Source organism: Zonotrichia albicollis, chromosome 3, assembly GCF_047830755.1.
Source record: "Zonotrichia albicollis isolate bZonAlb1 chromosome 3, bZonAlb1.hap1, whole genome shotgun sequence".
In the NCBI taxonomy this organism is placed as follows: Eukaryota; Metazoa; Chordata; class Aves; order Passeriformes; family Passerellidae; genus Zonotrichia; species Zonotrichia albicollis.
In genome coordinates, this window is record NC_133821.1 from 60,973,567 (window position 1) to 60,992,541 (window position 18,975).

General features: G+C 38.1%; 1 protein-coding gene across 8 annotated transcripts in view; it reads right to left on the reverse strand.

Annotated features, from left to right (window-relative positions):
- The window catches only part of MAP7 (microtubule associated protein 7), a 109,284-nt gene that overhangs the window by 22,090 nt on the left and 68,219 nt on the right, over positions 1–18,975 (reverse strand). For 4 of the 8 annotated variants that reach the window (XM_074537612.1, XM_074537611.1, XM_074537610.1 and 1 more), the window contains 5 exons: positions 12,740–12,903; positions 11,874–11,985; positions 10,911–10,997; positions 8,564–8,674; positions 2,754–2,867 (listed from right to left, as the gene is read on the reverse strand). In XM_074537612.1, the coding sequence (XP_074393713.1) occupies positions 2,754–2,867; positions 8,564–8,674; positions 10,911–10,997; positions 11,874–11,985; positions 12,740–12,903 (588 nt within the window). The remainder of the gene's footprint in view (positions 1–2,753; positions 2,868–8,563; positions 8,675–10,910; positions 10,998–11,873; positions 11,986–12,739; positions 12,904–18,975) is intronic. The other 4 variants (XM_026794846.2, XM_005489212.3, XM_074537613.1 and 1 more) reach the window with 2 other exon arrangements.

The window sequence follows — 18,975 nt, forward strand, 5'->3', positions numbered from 1 at the left end:
GAATATTTTAGCCCATTATATTTTTGATACTTCTAGAATAACAACTTACTCAAATACATTCTCAACAGCAAACTATTTTATGCATTAAAAAAAAAAAAGAGGCTGACAACAACAAATCAGCTTGAAAATTAGTTTTTGAGTAACCAGGATGGCAGCTTGTGTTGGTCTGCACAAGCAAAAAGACTGTTACCAAAAGACCTGACAATAGCAGGTATCAGATATACAATGCTCTGATTTTATCTTCAAAGAGAACTTTAACTGCAAAACATATAATGGGAAACTTCTTGCAGCAAAGTGTTCTTGGACTTTCTCTTGATTTAACTGAAGGAGAAGATTGGGGGAAACTATGTTATTACTGCAAAGTTTTATTTTTCAGCTCCTGTTTGTCTCTTCTGGTCATTTAATTGAGTCTTAGCACAGTTACTTTCCAGCATGTCACTTGAGGATAAAATAGGGGCTCTATATAGCATCTTTCCTATTCCTTTTTTTTCCCTCCATGTCAAAGAAATTTACATCCTCTATTTCCTTAATGAAAAGCCAAACCAAATGAAACCAAACCAATATTTCTTGCCTGTATATCCCTCCCTGAGCACACCTGAAAGAATACAGTTCCACATACAGTTAATTCTTCTAGTCTTACAAAAGTACAGCTGCTGCTACAGGAAGAGCTCATAGACTTAACGGTACTAATGCTGCAAATTCTCCTGTACCAAGAGATTAACATGAATAAAGAGTCTCATGTAAGTGTTACAGCAATGGCACTAATGCTTGCCTCATAGTTCATAGGGATTTATGTTTAATGAGGAATTATGACTAACTTAAAAACAAGCAAGAAACAAGAAAACAGGGATTTTTGCTTGTGGTTTTATTTTGGTTGAGGGCATCTAAACCAGACAGGAGGCAGTGGCCTAATGCTTTACACACCTTATCATTTATGTGGCTCCTGCCCTGTGATTCAATTCCCCTTCTGCATGCTGATTATCTGAAGTTACCACCAAGGAAGACAACACAAGTATCAAAAGAGAAACAGTTCATTTTCCTTTGTGAAGTTGCCAGACAATGCTTTAGGCAGCACTTCCAGTGATTCATGTACTAACAGGATTACATCTATTCAGAGGAGCTTTTTGAAAGCTATTTACAAAACATTTTGGTTTCGAAGGATTTATTTAAAAAAAGATCCAGATGTATTCTTATTCTGGATGTCCCTAATACTTCCTTAAAATTTAAGGACATGAGTACATATTTAACTCAGTTTGGATTTTTACACAGCAATTTATTTTTACAGCCAAAGGGCAGGGTAATTTTCTAGGGAATAATGGCAGGCTGGGATGAGTGGAGTGCTCAGAGCGCAGCTGTGAGCCATTGGCATCACTTGATCATTAATCTCATACAGAAAGCATCCTGTATGAAGGGGTGGAAGTTACTGCTCCTAGAGAATAATACCTGGAAAACAATGAGCAGATGGATCTTTCTTCTGGTGGTATAGATCCAGTTAGCATAGGGAAGGCATTTCAGGGATGTGCCTTAGACTGAGCTGACAAATCAGTCTTTCCTGCTTTTTGTAGCCTTTCTCAATATTCCACTCAGTTTAGTTGTTCAGTATAAGCAAGTATAAACAAGAGCAGTCACAAAAAGCTTCATGCTTGCTCCAAGAAGGTAACACTTACATGAGGCCTTCTCAACTATTCCCTAATGAAGAGCTGAGTTTCCAATATCCTTCTTGGTAGGTGACATTAAATATTAATTTTATGAGTGATTGTTTTTGAGGAGTAAAAAAGAATGCTGTGCTTCTTAATTTTACTATTTGTAGAATATCATCCACATTTTTGCTCCCACAGCACCACCCCTGTGGAAACGTACCACAGCCTAATTAGTTATAAGAGTTCTTAAGTGAAAGCTTCTTTAAAAGTAATCTTAGCAGATCTCTGTTCCTTCTTACCTTCTATGTTCTTTAATTAGAATAAAAATCCTGTCCACAGCAGACCAGAAAGACTTGTCTCAACTTATAATAATATATTGCTGCACGTGCTGAGGGTGTAATGGTAAAGTTCTCAGTGGATGATTACAGAACATTCTATTATAAAACATCCTATGATAAAAGAAGAGGTAGCTGTCACCTGCCTAAAATACATGATAAGCAAGTATGCCCTGGTTGTATTTAGAATACAGTTTAGCCTGGGCCTTCAATTACCACCTGGCAATACCATCAGTGCTCAGTGAGTATCATCAAGGAGCTGTTCTGGGGTTGGCAGACAACTTTACAATTATTATAACCCCACTGAACCTGCACACTTAACTTCACAGTAGCCAGGGCCTATCTTTATAAAAGTCTAATTTTCTCCATGTGGGAAGTGCTCTGGTAGGGGCTGAAACTCCTTTGCAGCAAGCAGCTCACAACTTTAGCAGTGGATATGCTAAATCAGCTCTTTCCAATAAAGTGTGCATTTCCTTAAACAGCCATGGCCAGCGTGATGTTGTTGCCTGCATGTTTTGTATGTTATGTTTTTATTAATTTATTGCATTGATGAAGAGGCACAAGTAAGAAATAGTTAGTAGGAGAAAGAGAAACAGGCATAAGCAAACAATTCTACAGGGAAGCTTTCATGCTGTCATGCACACTAACCACAGATTTTCAAGTTCATTCTGGGATGCAACCATACACCCATAATTAGATCAGTGACTTCACAGCATCCGGCAGGGAATCTGGAAAAATAAGTGTCTGAGACATGAAGCCTCTGCTGTCACAGGATTACCTGCATCTCCAGACAATGCAGCTGTGCTTTTACTCCGAGCCAGGAATGAGTGTGTGGGCGTCAGGAGCCTGCTAACGATGCTGCTCTCCCATGGGCTGAGCTGAAGACGGCGAGCTGAATGTGCACCATACAAGCAAGATGTTAGACCAAACACTTCACAGATAACCACATGCTGCTCAGCGTTAGTACTCTCCTCACTACTGCATACCACAGAAATCTTGAAACTGTCCACAGTAGTTCAGTGTTTTGCATTTTATTATTACTCCTTTTTAGCAGAAGAATTCCTATAGAAATATGTACATCTGAACATTTAATTTATGTTACTGCCTGTGGCATTATGGCAAATTGTTACCAAATGAGTATGGATATTCTGCACATCTGCCACGTTCCATGTTAGGAATAACAGGATAATTTCCCTACTAGAGGAACAGTTGCCCCTCCTAAATATAGACTTCAGCAGAGACATTTGTGTCCCAAAGGCTTCCTACACTAAAGATATAGAGTCTTCTAGTTACACTTAAACACCTTCCAAAGTTTTCCAGCCTACCTAGAAAAACCAAAGAAGGCTGCTCACTGCTATACAGAGAATTGTGTGAGGTTTTATCAAAGCACTGCAAAAGGACAGTGTGCCTCAACTGCAGATACCAAGCTCAGCAGCTGCAGTTGTCTCAGTAATAGGTGAAGCCACCGAAAACAGTTCATATATTTGGTCATTAATTCTCTGTCCACAGATCCTGCTAACGATCAGTTTCCATGTAGAACACTTTTCACACAGTTGCTTTGTTTTGAAAATGCAATACATGCTGACCTGGCTGCAATCACACTGCTACTTTGCTTTTCCCAGTGTTGTCTAATGCAAACATAGCTTGTCAATACAATCCTTTTATCTTATAAAGTTTCTTTACTTTTTTTTAATACTAATTAAACATTTATCATGGCAAAGTGTTAACCAGAAGACTCCTCTAAGTTACTTTCTGTCTTGAATTGATATTTCTTTGATATTCCAATGCAAGAAACTGTTTCATAATGAATATCACAAGCCAAAACATTCAACTACTTCCCAAAGTAGTTCATTACAGTAAGCTTACACCATATCAGCAATCTTGATATTGCAAGCAAAAGCAGGTCTTTTTACACCTCAGCAATTACCTTAGTGTAGTGTTTGCAGCAACAAAACTGCAACTTGAATTTATGAGGCTCAATCTCTATAACACTCATTGAAGTGACTGGCTGTAACAAACTTGACATTCATTTGCATTTTTAAAGGAAGAAATCCATCACTTTTAATAGACATAAACTCTGAATCTGTCTTTAATCTAAGAGCCCCATGAAAAGAGAGGCTGATCTCAATCTTCTCCTATGAAAATATAATTGCTTAATCTGCCCTCAGTGCTGTTTTGCACTTCTCAAATTGCTCCCTTAAATTCCAGTAATGCAATAAGGGGCATTACTACAGAAATATAGGACTCTCAAACACAGCAGGCTCTTTTCCTAACTGTCCTTTTACAGAATGTACTATTGGTGAAGCTTTTTGTGATTAATGGACCCATTCTGCAATGGTAGAGATCACAGACACACAAAATACCCTACAGAGACCTCCATTACAGCACACACATTATCATTAAGCTTGCAGTTTAACAATGAAGAAATCACAGAGCTACCATTAAACTGGATGCAGTAATGGCAAAGTCTTTGCTTGCTCTCATCTCCAAACCCCATGCTCCCTATGATCATTGTTCAAAGCTACTGTTGCAAGATTCTTTTTTGTGGTCTCAGGCTTCAGTAGGTGAGGCTCACAGGTAAGACTGTGGATGAGTTTGGAGAACTCTTCTACTGTAGTTTAACATAATGATCACACAACTTCAAAAAGCAATCCTTGATATTTTAGGCCAGTAAACCAGTTCTATATACACTATCCATTTCTGGGCATTTATCTTTACATGATAAGTGAATGTTACCATGTAAAAACTGCCCTGTGGGGCAGCTGCAGGCCTTATGTCACTATATAAGCTTATATAAGCTCCCAGAGATGAAGTAATCTCAAGAGGACACAGCTAAGAGACTGATGATTTAGAACACCAATGTCTCACCTGCCATGTCTCACATATCTCGTATTCCTTGCCCTAAAGATGAGTATGGTTTAATTATCATTGGCCCTAACTCAGGGAAGATGGTATCCTATCCACATGCTCTATTGGAAGCAATCCCGTATGTCCACAGCATCCAACTGAAGCACTGAGGCAGTGTTTGGGAGTGAGCTAGTTGATATGCACAATTGTGAACTAAAACCAAAAACTTTCTTCTCCATATAAGCAATAGGCCTGCTTCAGAGATGTCAAAATAGTTTTAGCCAGGACCTTGGAGTGAAGTCTCCCTGATTCTCTACTATGGGTGTAGATCAAAGTTTGTTCAGATGCACCTCGGTTTGTGGGCCAGGGTCATCACATAATGAATTTTCCAAAAGCACAGCTACCTGAAAGCATCACACTTCACACATTCAATACATATTTTAACAGATTAGCACCACCATTCACCTAGAAAAGACAAACTTTCTCCCACTGGGTTCCAATTACAAGACTATTAATATTAAATGCATTGAACAGCTTCAGTTTGATGTCCAAACCACAATGGAGCAAAACTGAATACCAAACAAAGAACACCCCAAAATAATACAATCAACTTTAATACAATGAGGTCAGGGATTTCTTTTCTTGCTCTTTTTGTTTTTAATGCCTCAGGGTGATGTTTTCAAGATTTAGTTTTTCAAACCATCTGACAGACAAGGGGAAACAGTATTTTTTGTTCTCGTGATGTGTTAAGCTATCACTCTAAGGGTTATTTCATAGAATTATAAAATGGCTTGGGTTGGAAGGGATCTGAAGGATCATCAAGTTCCAACCTTCTTCTCATGGGCAGGGACACCTTCCTTTAGATCAGGTTGCTCAAAGGCCCATTTAGCTAGACCATGGGCATCCACAATTTCCATGGGCAACCTGTTCCACCTGCCTCCTCCAACCTATCTCACCAGCCTCAGAGCAAAGATTTTCTTCCTAACATCCAATCTAAACCTTTCATTTTGAAGCAATTACCTCTTGGCCCTATTACAACATGTCCTTGTAAGAAGTCCTTCCCCAGCTCTCTTGGAAGACCCTTTTGCTGTAAAGTTTCCCTGGAGCCATCTCTTCTCCAGCCTGAACAAGCCAAAGTCTCTCAGCTTTTATTGCTCCATTTTCACACAGGAAACACATCTGTGATAGGCTTGCTAGTATAAGGAAGTACCCTTAGCCCCAGCCACAAGCAGGTTATTTTTAACAGATTAAAGATCTTTACAACCTAACTTGTAACTAAAAAACACACAAAGTTGCAGGGTGCTGGCAAAAGTAAATTGGTTACAATCACCTGTATTTGTCTTCAGGATATACAACCTGAATACTGGAAAGTTGTCTTAGCAGCAGCAGAATAATTTGCAAGTAAGCAAACAGCAGCATTTGATTAGCTGTAGGAACAGATGGGAGGCAGGGATTTAACAGGCCTTCTGATGAGCACCACGAAAGAGACTCTCATTGATAAATGTGGTGTTTGCTTATACACATACACAATATGGTGAGTGCCACACAATAGGGGGAAACTGCTCTTTCTACAGGAAACAATACTGCAGCCCCTGAATGTCTTCTATAATGGTTGCAGAAAATGGTGATGCAGTGATTGAGAAAATCATCTAGTTGAAGAAAAATCACTGCAGAGGGGGAGGAAAACAACTAGGGTGCAAGTTTTGCAAAACTTCCAAGTATGTAACTCATACCTCATGAAAAGTAGTATCCCTTTGCTAAGCTCTCCTTAAAGAGCAGAACTGCCAAAATCTATTGGTCAACAGCAATTTTCTGCAGTTGAATATGTGTTCATGTTCTGTTACAGTTTTAACTATTCACTAACTACAGTAACATAAAAGCATGAGAAGCATGTTCTAGCTGCCCGATTGTACAACTGTGATAAAGAGCTATACAGCAATAGAATGCTTGAAATGCCATAAACCAGTCTTTTAGCCAATTAGCTAATGAAAACTTTTGTCTTTTGCTGCAGCAAAGCAAAAAAGAAATTGTCCTTCAAATGATAAAAAGGTGCTGCACAACAGATGACAAGTTCTTGTTGACAGCTCTAAGCCACTTAGTAGGTAAGCTCATCATCCTTATCTGCAGCTCACTGTTTTGCAGGTAGGAGTCTGTATCACAGAGTGTGTGTGACTGGGTGCCCTCTGGAAGGTGAAATGGGGAGCAGGCAGTCACAGCCTTCCTTTAAGCACCTGCATTGAGGCCACGGGAGAGACTAGTGGCACTTCTCCAGATACATGGCTTAGCTACATTTAGGTATCTGACTTTGCATGAGAAAAAGCACTTATAGCATTTGGATTTACTTTCTGTCTTGGAGCCTGAAAAAGTCACAAAAGACTCCTAAAGGGTTCTGTGCTGTTTTAATAAAAATGCCAAGCAAAAATGCCTCAGCATTTTGACAAATGGCCATCACTTCCATATTTCTTTTTTTCCCCCTCCATTACACTGCCTAGTATTCTGTTTAAGTTCTCCTGAACTTGAAATGGGTAGCAGAAGCTAAAACACTGTGTTACAGTCCATAAGAGATTATGCTCCATACTTAATACCTGCTGCTCTTCACCTGCCCACTTCACCAAGATCCTTCCTCAAAAAAATCATCTGGCAAAGAACAGCAACCATTTGAAAAAAATCACACACCTGAAAAGCTAATAAAGTTAAAACTGACTGGATTTCAACATTTAGAGCAAGAAATGACTAGTACTTAGGAAAAAATTATTTCCTAAGGTAATACTGTATTTTTCACAAGTTACCAGACTGTACAACTAGGTTTGCCCACTAAGATGAACATGGCACATCAAATCAATGAGATACACATGTTCACTCAAACTTGGAACTTGGTTAAGACACACAATTAATGACATCAACCAGACAACGCAACTAAAAAGTCCATTTAAAAAAAAAAAATTAAAAAATAATTTAATGGATTGAAATGGGACAGAACTCAGTAGAGGACAAAAAAAATCCCTACCAAGTACTTTAGTGTAAAGCTCTTTGCACAAGTTACACAAGAGACATTATTTTATAAAACTTTTAAGCTCAATGCTTCAATCTCATAAGTCCTCAGAACAGCAGCAGCAATTTAGCTATGTTAATTTTTAAAAGCTTGATGGTTTGTCTTTTTTCAGACTTGTAAACACTAAAATGTACACTGAAATGAAGCAATCTTTGAGAAACAACTGGACACAAAATGTCAATAAACAGACAATATGAAAAACATCCATACCTCTTCCATAAAAATAACCAAAATGGTAATAAAATCATAAAATGCAATAAAATAACTGCTTGAAAGCTTCATGTAATATGTTTTTAGACATTCAAGAGCTATTACCAAAAAAGAAAGGAAAACAAAATAATGACAATTATCTAATGCAAATAAAAGGTCACACATGGTTGCATGCACTATGGAGTGATGTATTTCAATAGTTGTACCTCATTTACTAAAAACCTGACAGAAGCACTGCTTTTATCATTTGCTAAAGTAGGATTGTTTAGGTAAGTTCTCTTGTTTTAAAAAACAAGAATTATTTGTTCTCACAGGAAAAAATGTTCAACCATTTACTTGTCACATTTGAAGTCTTTCCACTACCACTTAGATGAAGTACAGAAAATGACTTCAGAAGCTTGTTTTATGTGCAAAGTAATACATCAGTATAGAACATTCTTTCTTGCTGCTCTTTAATGCTTTTTTCTTCAAAACTGTACCTCTGTCTGGAGAATTTAGTAATGTTGCAGATGAGGAGGAGAGCCGCTTGTTTATGACTGGATCAACATGTTTCGAAAGGTTCATTGTTGAAACAGACCGCCTGTCTCGATCTAAAACAAATGGAGATAATGCTAATTGACAGCCCACATGCAACAGTGCAAGTTCCTACATCACTACTGGGAGGAGGAAAACAGGACTAGGTCACTCCTGCTCTACCACAAGAACTTCCAAAATAGAATGGGTTTCTCAGTAGACGTTGTACAGGTGACTCAAAGACTGGGCACAACACAATTTAAGCTTCAAATGTGTAAAACATTCTGCTCATTATCACTCAATGGGTTGCAATCTAAAGATTTTCAATATTGTCAGAAAATCTCTGCTCACAACTTAGAATAGAAAGATTCATGGAAGGATCAAGATGCTTGGAAACACCAAGTTATTCACTAAAACACCACCCTGCCATCTGAATAAAAGATGACAGGGCACTGTTACTAGGCAGATGGTCAATATTGTGGCAATGGCATGCTGAAAGATTAAGGGAACATTAGTGCACAAAGGAAGTAAGAGTGAGCACAAAAGAAATTAAAAGATTTAGTTAAAAATCCCACAGTTATGTGTAAGTTCTAAACCACCTACCAGAATTATTTTCAGAATGCTGAAAATACATATATAATTTGATTTCAGTTTCTCTACCTTTTAGAGAAAGGTATCCCATCATTTGCTCAACTGTTGCAGTCAGCATCCGCATCCTGCTGAGGGGGTGATGGTTACTTCAAGAATAGAGACTGCACACTCTTTGTGCCTACGTCTGCCACAGAAAGTTTGCAGTGTCCCTTCTCTTCTCTCGCTCAAAAAACATCCCAAACAAAAAGAGCTCCAAGCTCCGTGCTTCAACTACACATTCCCCGTTACAAACTTTCATCTGCAAATCTGAGATCCAAAAGATGCTGTGAGAATCAATTCTGCTTTTGCTTACATTTTAGCATATACTGAACCTCAGCACGACTCAGCAAAGCACTCAACCATGCTGAAATGCAATGAGGCTTGAGCATATGCCTAACTGCTCTGCTGATTCATAGTCTCTGTCTCCAAAAATGTGTCCCTACACTGTTTGCAAAGCAGATATAAACTCAGGACAATGACAGCATTAAGGATGCTGTTGCTGAAATATTATTTGCCACTGTTTATTTATTACTAGTGTATTAAGATTGTATTTACTTGTTCTGTCCCAATAGATTATATTCACTGTGTACAAAAGAATTCATAGAAATAGAGTCTATGAAAAATACCTTAATTCTCCCCATATCTATGAACTATATAGGATCCACTATAACTTGTTGGGCTGAAGAAAGATTCTCCCTACCCCATGTGATTATTTGCTAACTTTAACGTTAGAATGACTTGGTGAGGGCATACAACTGGCAGACTGGATACTGGTAGGGGAATAAAACTCAGAAATGGGTTTTAAAAAGGAGAACGCTAAATGTTATAACTAAGAAAAGGACCTCTGTAGGCTGTCAAGATGATCCCAAATTGATCTACGGGGTAAACTGGAGAACGCCCTGTGCAAGTCACTACTGGACACACTATGTTCAGGCTTCCTGAGAACAGGAATGTTGGTGGGAATGGGAGGGAGATCTTGATCTCATGCATAATCTGCCACTGAGAAACTACACAGTGTATCAGTACAGCCATAAAGCTTCTACATTTGGCAGAAAGGATGTACTGCATAAACTGACTTTCTGAAGATGACAAATGACAATATTGAAAATCACCTCTGTTGTTAGGCATGACAACATTTCTCGTGTCAATGAACCTTATTTAAATGAATGACATTCAGCATAAGGATTTGCATACAAGTGTTGGCAGTATGAATCCTATAAATGTAAAACAGGCCAAATGCAATCCGTTGCCTTGAAAATTGCTGCTTTCTTTATCCAAAAAAACCCAAAAAAGAAACAAAAAAAAGGAATTAAAATACCCATGAGCAACGAAACAGCCAATGCAGCTGGTTATGTGTCTGTGTTCATGTGCAAAATTGTAAATCCTACATGCCAAAAGGGTTTTAGAAAATAACAAAATATTCAAATTTGCTCTCCTTGAATTCCAGCAGATAGAATATTATGCTTCATTTCAGTGAATTGTGCCAAATCTTTAGAGTCAGCCAGCAGTAACTCTCCACCAGAAAAATAAATAATAATGAAAAATCTGGTACTAACAGTTCTAATCTATCAGCATGGTGTTAAGCATGCATTGCAACTACATGAGGGTGGTTTAGTTACTGATGATCTCACTTCCTGAGAACTAGCTACAGGTGAAGGAATAACAAACCACAGCATTATGTACCAGGTTTTCTAGCACCACCCAGAGATTTGAAGTGGTGCTCCAGGCCTGCTAAATCGAGAAAGGTGAATGATGATTCAAAATAATAACCTAGGGACAGAATGCAAAACAATGATTTTTCACAGAAAATAAAATAAAAATCAAATAAGTTATACAAAGTTAAGCAAAAAAGTAACCTTTTATGAAAAATAAATGTTTACTGAAATTATATATGACAAAGATTTCAGAGCATTCTTTTCTCAATTTTTTTTTCCTCCCCTGATGAGAGGTTAGACACATAGAAATTAGAATAGGAAGAAGATAACTTAAAGCATCACTTCCTGTTAAAAGAAGTAAAGTTCTCTTTTGGGAGACTTGATTCATACTGAACAGGGCATATACACATTAATAATTGGCAGATTAAGTTAGAGAAGATATTCGGGCAGAAGAGCATATAGCTAAAATTCACTTAATTTGCCAATCTTAAGGGGAAGAAAAGGGACTTCTATTTCCCCAAATTTCAGTACACAGCACAGATCTCTTATTATAAAGAACAATTTTCCTTCCTTGTGTCTACTTTAATCTCAGTATTTGGTCATTTCCACCAGACCTACTCTCAGAGGCACAAAGCTAGCATTTGCCACAGTAGCTCATATCACAAGATTGACACCACACAAGCACACCACATACATATTACACGCACGAACAACAGGAAAGCAGCAGGAGCGAGAAGCTGTAGCAAGGTAGTTACAGAATAAGTCAACTCCCAAAACAAGCTGTAACTTTTGTTTAGGTTTCTTTCTCCTTGTTACCTTTTTGCTACACAAGAATGTCACAAACATGCCACTGTTAGCAATAACAGGACCCAGAGAAAAGAATTCAAACTAACATACACTGAAACATCCTTCCTTTCAGAAGAAGAAATGTAAATTCCAGTTGACTGGTGGGGAAGGGAAACTGGCAAGCAAAGCAAGGCTCCCTCGTTACCTGTGTTATTAATGCGGTTGTGCAGTGCTCCTCCCCAGGACCACCTGTTCTGCCTTTGTTTTGGCTTCTGGCTTCTTTCAATTGTGCGACGTACAACAGCTTCATGTCGTTCCTTGAGTACAACAGGATAACACATTTGGATACTACTGCGTTCTTAACTTGATTTTCTTATCAAACCCTTCTACCCTCCACCACATGGACAATACCAAGTAGGCATCTTAGGTCTTTAAGCTTATGTGCTGCCTACTTAAGACACACAGACTAAAACAAAATTAAGCAGCAAGTAAGCCATAAATAAGTTAGAACATAAAATGAAATTTTGAAAAGGTAAGATCTGTTTAAGTGGCCCTGCCACTACACAAATATACCCTAGTGCTACTTCCCATGTACTAAATACCAGAAGAGTGCGAGAGATAGGAAACACAACACCCACAAGGATGAGGTGGCTTTGATAGGATCACACTGCTCATACTTCCCAGTTTAACTGGGAGGCAAATCAGCCAAGAGCATATTTCACTGCACACTCATTTCTGAAAAGGTTTTCTTAGGGCAACTTATATGTAACTACCCTTAAACCGAATGGCTAAGAATTAACGGATAACCATACAAACCTGACCCAAATTGTTTTTCTGCATGAGTCTGCACAGTGCCATACACAGTAATCCAGGCAGGCTCAACTTACTGCATTTGATTCATAACAGAAGCAGTACATGTGGAAGTAAGGCTTAAAATCCTTCCACACACTATGTCATACTGACCATGGCTCATGTTGCATTGTCTACATCAGCTCTTAGAGAAAAAGGCTGATAGTACTGTATCTTAGGGCAAGAGAAGTTGAAAAGCTGTTTCATGGCATTCATTTTTACCTTCTCTTCTTCTAGTTTTTGCCTTCGCTTTTCCTCTACAGCAGCTCGCCTTCTCTCTTCCTTTAGTCTCTGCTCTTCTAGCTTCTTCCTGCGTTCCTCTAGGTGCTTCTCATAATGTTGCCGTGCTCTTTCTTCTCTTTCTAGCCACACAGATTCTCTAGCAGCTGTGAGAAAATTGAGAAATAAAAGTATTAACTTGTTTTATGTAGTGAAGTCTTTAATACATTTCGAATAACCACGGTAAATGGAAAGCCTTTTGAACTCTCTTTCCTCAGAGATAAATAATATCCTTATCTCTCCTCATGTATTAAAATGTACCCTGGCCAAACACTGATTTTATCTAATCTCAATATACTTATTATGAATTACCAACAGTTATTTGAGCAGACAGTTTCTTCATGGAAGAAAGGATTTTTTGCCAGCTTAAAATGCCTAAATACTGAAGTCAGATGCATGTGAACAAACTTCTGTTACATAAACCATGCTAATTCTCTGTAATATTTTACTGAAAAAAGACAATAAAAAGAGAGGTGAAACTATGAGAACTTTCACCTTTATTGGTCAATACAGATCTCTTATGATAGAAGTGGATGGAAAAACAATTCCAGCACCTGGACCAACAAAAGGAAGGAAGTTACCCACCAAAGAAGTCTAAAGGTAAACATTAATCTGTCACATATTTCCACTTATACACAGCTTCAAACAACATGTTTCAGAAGAGCTAATCAAGACAAATCAAGAAGCCCTACACAGGACCAATTTTTTTCCCTATGAGGGTCTGAATTTTCATTGATTTTGTAGATGCAGGCTCAGACTGCAGTCCACATGAAACCACTGATGATACTCTGGACCTCTCCGCACTGACGTCTTGAAAGCTTTGGGACCCAGAGTGGAACTAGATTGTTCCCTTATGCAACATTGTATGTTTGCAGTCTAAGTCAGTGCCACCATCACACAGGAAATGCTCTAGACTCTTACAGAATCCTTTCACTACAGTGGTACAAAAATTAATTAAAAAAAACCAAAATTCAACCACAGCAAACCAACCTAGCAAAAAAAACCCCCAAACCCAGCGCATACATCCTGTTACCTAGACTCTGAACGCACTAAGTAACCCAAAGTATGCAGTTGTTCAAAACTGGAACTCAATCAAACCCTTTTGCAGAAGATTTGAAAAATCCATTGTCTTTGAAGGAGCTAAGAGCATCTAAGAAGCATAACTACATGTATCTTATGAAAATCCAGCTTGCTGTAGCATTTCAGCTTTTAATGAATAGTCACTTATGTACAGACTATTGATCATATCAAGACGAGCTGCTGCTTTGAGCCACAAGACTTCCATGGATCCTGTGATGAGCTGGCTCTTTTCTGCCTGGAATATGCTTACAATGCAACCCAGCACAAAAAAGCTCTTTGGTGGTCTACTGAAAATTAATAAATTACAAAAAGGAGAAAAAAAACCCAACAAAACCTCAACAGCTTTCTTAACCGGTGTCACTGGAATATTAATTTGCCTGTAAAAGACATGGAGATTATTTGTTCTTGCTTTTATTAATGTAAATGGCTAAACTTCCTTGAGACACGGTTCATGGTGATTTCCATAGGATTCAGTCTGTCATATTGTTTAGAAAAAGCAATGAAAATAGGACATTTGAACTTTTAAGACTAAATTTCAGAAGAGAGAGGCTAAAAAGATATTTATGTACATTCTTAGTTCTGGTATGACAATCGAAGGCTGGACTTCTGGACAGAACACTTATCTTCATCTTTCTGCTTCTCTGAGAAGGGGTGATAAAAATCACACTATTGTGATAGAGCAAGACAGTTCAGTAAGAGAAACAAGCATTAGTGAGGAATTAACCCAGGCAAATGGACGTGTTCGGCTGGAAGAACTTTTAACAAAAATAACAGATCTGATTCAAAACAAGTAAAAAGCTACATCTTTCCACCTCTAGGCTACAGGCAGAAAATGTGCCCACCTGCTAACATGAGGAAGTTACTAATTTTATGCTTGGATCAAGTACTTAACAAGTACATGAAAGTATGATTTATGATACATCTGTTTGCTGAAATAAGTGTAATATCTATTTTCATTAACTTTTTTCACAGATAGAGATATAATCTTGACTACTTTTAATTTTTTTCAATTTTCAATTCCTGCATTTTGTCTTATTAGAGAATCAAAGGAGAACATCTGCTTTGTTTACACTTCTTCCTGCATGCACTACTGACATTCTTCTATGAACTTAAGGGCTCAGTTTTGGTCACCTGTAAGGTAGGAACAGACAGGGACATAAGTTAGTGTTCTTAGATATATAAGGATATCATCAGGAAAAATAAGAAGTTTAGAATATTTTTCTTTCATTCTTATGTCCCCATTTATGAATTTTCAGAAACATTTTCCTGCCACCCCAAACAGATAAGAAAAAATTGTCTTGTAGAGTAAAAAGTTTACTCTTTAGACCTCTGCTCTAACGTAAAAAAATATTTTTAAAATATATTAAGCTCTATTCTGGATACACAGGCATGCTTCTAGAAGCACAGCATCAAATGCCTTGCTGATAGAAAGAATCAGCAGATAAGCCTACAGGAAACTGATGATATCTCTAAAGGGTCTCATCAACCTGAAAGAGCAGCCATTTAGAGGATGTGGCAGGGAAGAACACCAACTTCTATAATGGTGTCTCCAGAAACTGTGCCAAGAGCTCTGCCTGGTGCTAAGCCAACAAAGAACTCCACTGGGGGTATGATCCAACAAAAAAGCATTTTTTCAGGCCTGAGCATTAAGAGGTTCATGGTCCTTCTCTCCCTTGTAATATCTCGTATTGTATGACAATGTGCAAGATTCATTCAAGGAAAGTCTGGTCACCATTCAGATGGCACCTGCACGCTGAAAGCTTAAATTCCATTGGAATAATTACATTAAAGCTGGAAAGTACAAACAAAAGTTACAGCCTGATCCATTTTCAATTCCATTCCTTAGTACAATCAATATATTTGAACACAGGCATGTGATACAAGGACACAAAATTAGAGCATAAAAACAGGGTTTAGAAATTGAGCCCTAGACATGCTGTTGAATACCTTCTGCTTGTTTGCAAACTAGAATGCTGGGTTAGATTACAAAGCAACATAATTAAGGCTGTGTTTCTGACACTTCTGAAGTGAATAACAGCGAGAGAAAACAAGGTCAATCAAGAAAGAGACACTCCAATATCAAGAGACGCATAAGACTTGAAATCAATAAATTTTACACTGGAATTAACTAATGTAACGCGGACGACGCTAGCTACAAACCTTGCATATTTCTTTCTTGGAAATAATTTTGCAGTTTCTTTCCCCAGCCACCCATACTAGAACTATTCTTTGCAGGGGTTTTAGGCAGCGAGGGAAGGAGGAGCATGCACTAAGTGTCAAAGCCTTTATTTTCTGTTTACCTCTGTGAAGCAAAGAATGTGCCCCCAGATTCTCTTTTTCTTTTGGTTTACTGTCTATACAAAGGCAGATCAGTCTACCACCATGCTTGCTCAGTCTGCCTTTTGAATCCACCTCAGACGGACAGCTCACCTGAGCTGTCTTTGCCAGTCTTTGTCATGCTTTCCACCCTTTATCTTTTCTAACTTTACAGCACTGACCTCAGCAAGAGCTTTCTCCTCTGACTGCTCTTTCACCTTTGCTCACTGCCAGTTCTGCACTGAGGCTGTGATTGCCTCTTTGCTGCATTAGCTGTAAAATGGATCAGTGATGCTTTAACCATACCTAAAAATGGGGACATTACACAGAAGGGGCTGACTGAACAAATTAGAAGGTGAACTTCAGAGCTGTAATTAAAGGTGAAGTTAAGCCAACCTTTCCCCAGTAATCACAGTCCAAGGGACATTTATCACATAACTTTTTAAACTAGTCTTCCTTAAAAATTGTTTTCTTGTCTTATAAACTCTTTCAACATTCAAATTCTCCACGGAGATCCCAAAATTATTCATACGCTAGAGTCAATGATTCCCAGTTTCTGTGGGGCTTTCTTCTGTTGGATAAAGTTCTGCCCCCAAGTGCCAGGGAAGAAAACAGGCCAGAAGGAATTTACTCACAGAAAAAAAATTGTAATTTTTATTAATGTTATTATTATCCCAGTGATCACTTTCTGTGATGTTTAAAATACTACTTTTTAGTGCTTATGCATTGTAAGTATTAAGAATTTAATTAATTTAGCCAACTTGAAACTCAGACATATTCTAAGAGCTAAGATTAATCACTCTTTATTTAAGGAAGTATTAAAGCAGTATTACCATCATTTGTTCCCAACACCAGAAACTAAATTAACCACATGTCCTTGTCAGGATCATAATTCTGATTAAAAAAAGATCAGACTTCAAGCAGGATTAGCGTAGATAAAACATGCACAGAAGTGAGACTCAAAAAGTGAGACTCAGTTTTCTCAAGAATCAGGGACCAAGATACTGCTAAGTAATAACAAGAAAATTCTTCCTCTTTGCTAGGCCACCACCTAAGTTTGCCTGAATGAAATCCATTTTAACACCCCAGTTATTTTTCCTGTTGAAAAACACGTTTTGATTTTTCTTTCCAGTTAGGGAGGACCAGGTCTGTGCTTTCCAGTTAGGGAGGAAACAGACTAACTGATATGGAACAACTTTCTCCTCTGTCACTAAACTTCCACCCTCCAAAATGGTGACAGCACTTAATCTGCACATGCAGAAAAGCCCATGGACCTTCCCAGCCAATTCCCAAACCTTGTCTGGGAATCAGCAAGCAGACAGCTAGCTGGCTGGAGCCAACACCCTGCCAGGATCCATCATGACAGCTTTATAGTAAGAACAATTAGGTTTTAGCATCAGGAAATGCTCTTCAACACTGTCAATTTGGCAGTACAGATACAATCAGTACGGCAGATAAGGGTAAAACCCACATGATGAAAAAGCAGCAATTTTCAGTAATGTTTTCCAGTTTGAGCAAGCCATCTACCATGGCTGCCTTCATAAAAAGTCAGTTCCAACATGTTTGTCTCAACATTCAGGGCCAGAATACATGTAAGTGCCAAGCTGGAGCCAGTGTGATAGCTCCCTTTGCTATGGCCTCCAGGAACAGAGCCATTTGACCTACCACTGCCTCTCTTGGGACTTCCATTTTGCACAATTCAAGAGGGTTAGTCTCACACAGAGATCTGATATATTTATTTTAAAGCGCAGGTGTTAACTTTTATGCACAGGTGCTATGGGAAAGAGCACTAGTGGAAAAAGCACAAAAATTAAAACTCGGTTACTAAAGTGCAAGTGACAACTCTGGAAGCATTACTTAGAAAATCAATATCACCCTAATCCTTTAAGGCCTGAACGTGATATCAGCAAAACACACAATACCAAATGGTCAGGAGATTAAAAAGATTGAAGCAGAAAATCCTCCATGAAACTGTTACAACTTTAGTCATGCAAAAGGAACTGCGAAGAAAAAAGTCAAAGAATTAATATTTTAGAAGTGTTGGGATGGCATTTCAAAAGCAATGCCTTTCCTACAGTGAAGAAACTAAAACAATCACTTTTTGATGGTGTGATTTGCTGATTGTGTCCCTGTGTATCTTCTAGGTGACCTAAAGAAAAGTCAGAAAAACCCCATGAATATACTAAAGGCGAAAGGGGCATTTTTTTGTAGAAGCTTCTTTAATCATTTCCATTAGGTGGCTCAACATGATCCTCAAGAAACAGCAGGTACCAACAGTCCCAACACATTTATGTGCTACATATATATATATTCAGACAAAAATGATAGCATTTCCTATTCTCTAAGCACTCATTAAAAGCAATACTTAGAAACCCAAGTGTGCTAAGTAGTCTAAGACTGCTAAAATACTATTTCCAGGTGCAAGGAAATCCTCAGGAGTTCAGAGCACATGCCAATCCACCACAGGAAAGCTATTACAGCACAGTGGAACTTGAAAAAAATAGAATTTGAGAGTAAAAAAGGGGAAATAAAAATGGTCTTAAATCAACTCTTCTTTAATAACAGAATATCACCTAATAAATAAATTTAATCCTTATTAAAGTGGTACTCCACATGTTCTTAACAGAAGCAGAAAATTTTCCTGACCCCCAGGAGTTCAAGTTGCTGAAAGTACAAAACAAAATTACTACCAGCTCTAGACCTAGAGAATTGAACCCTGTCCTTTCCTTTTTTTAGAACAAAGAATAATTTTATTTGAGGTAGGACTGAAATTCTCAACTTCT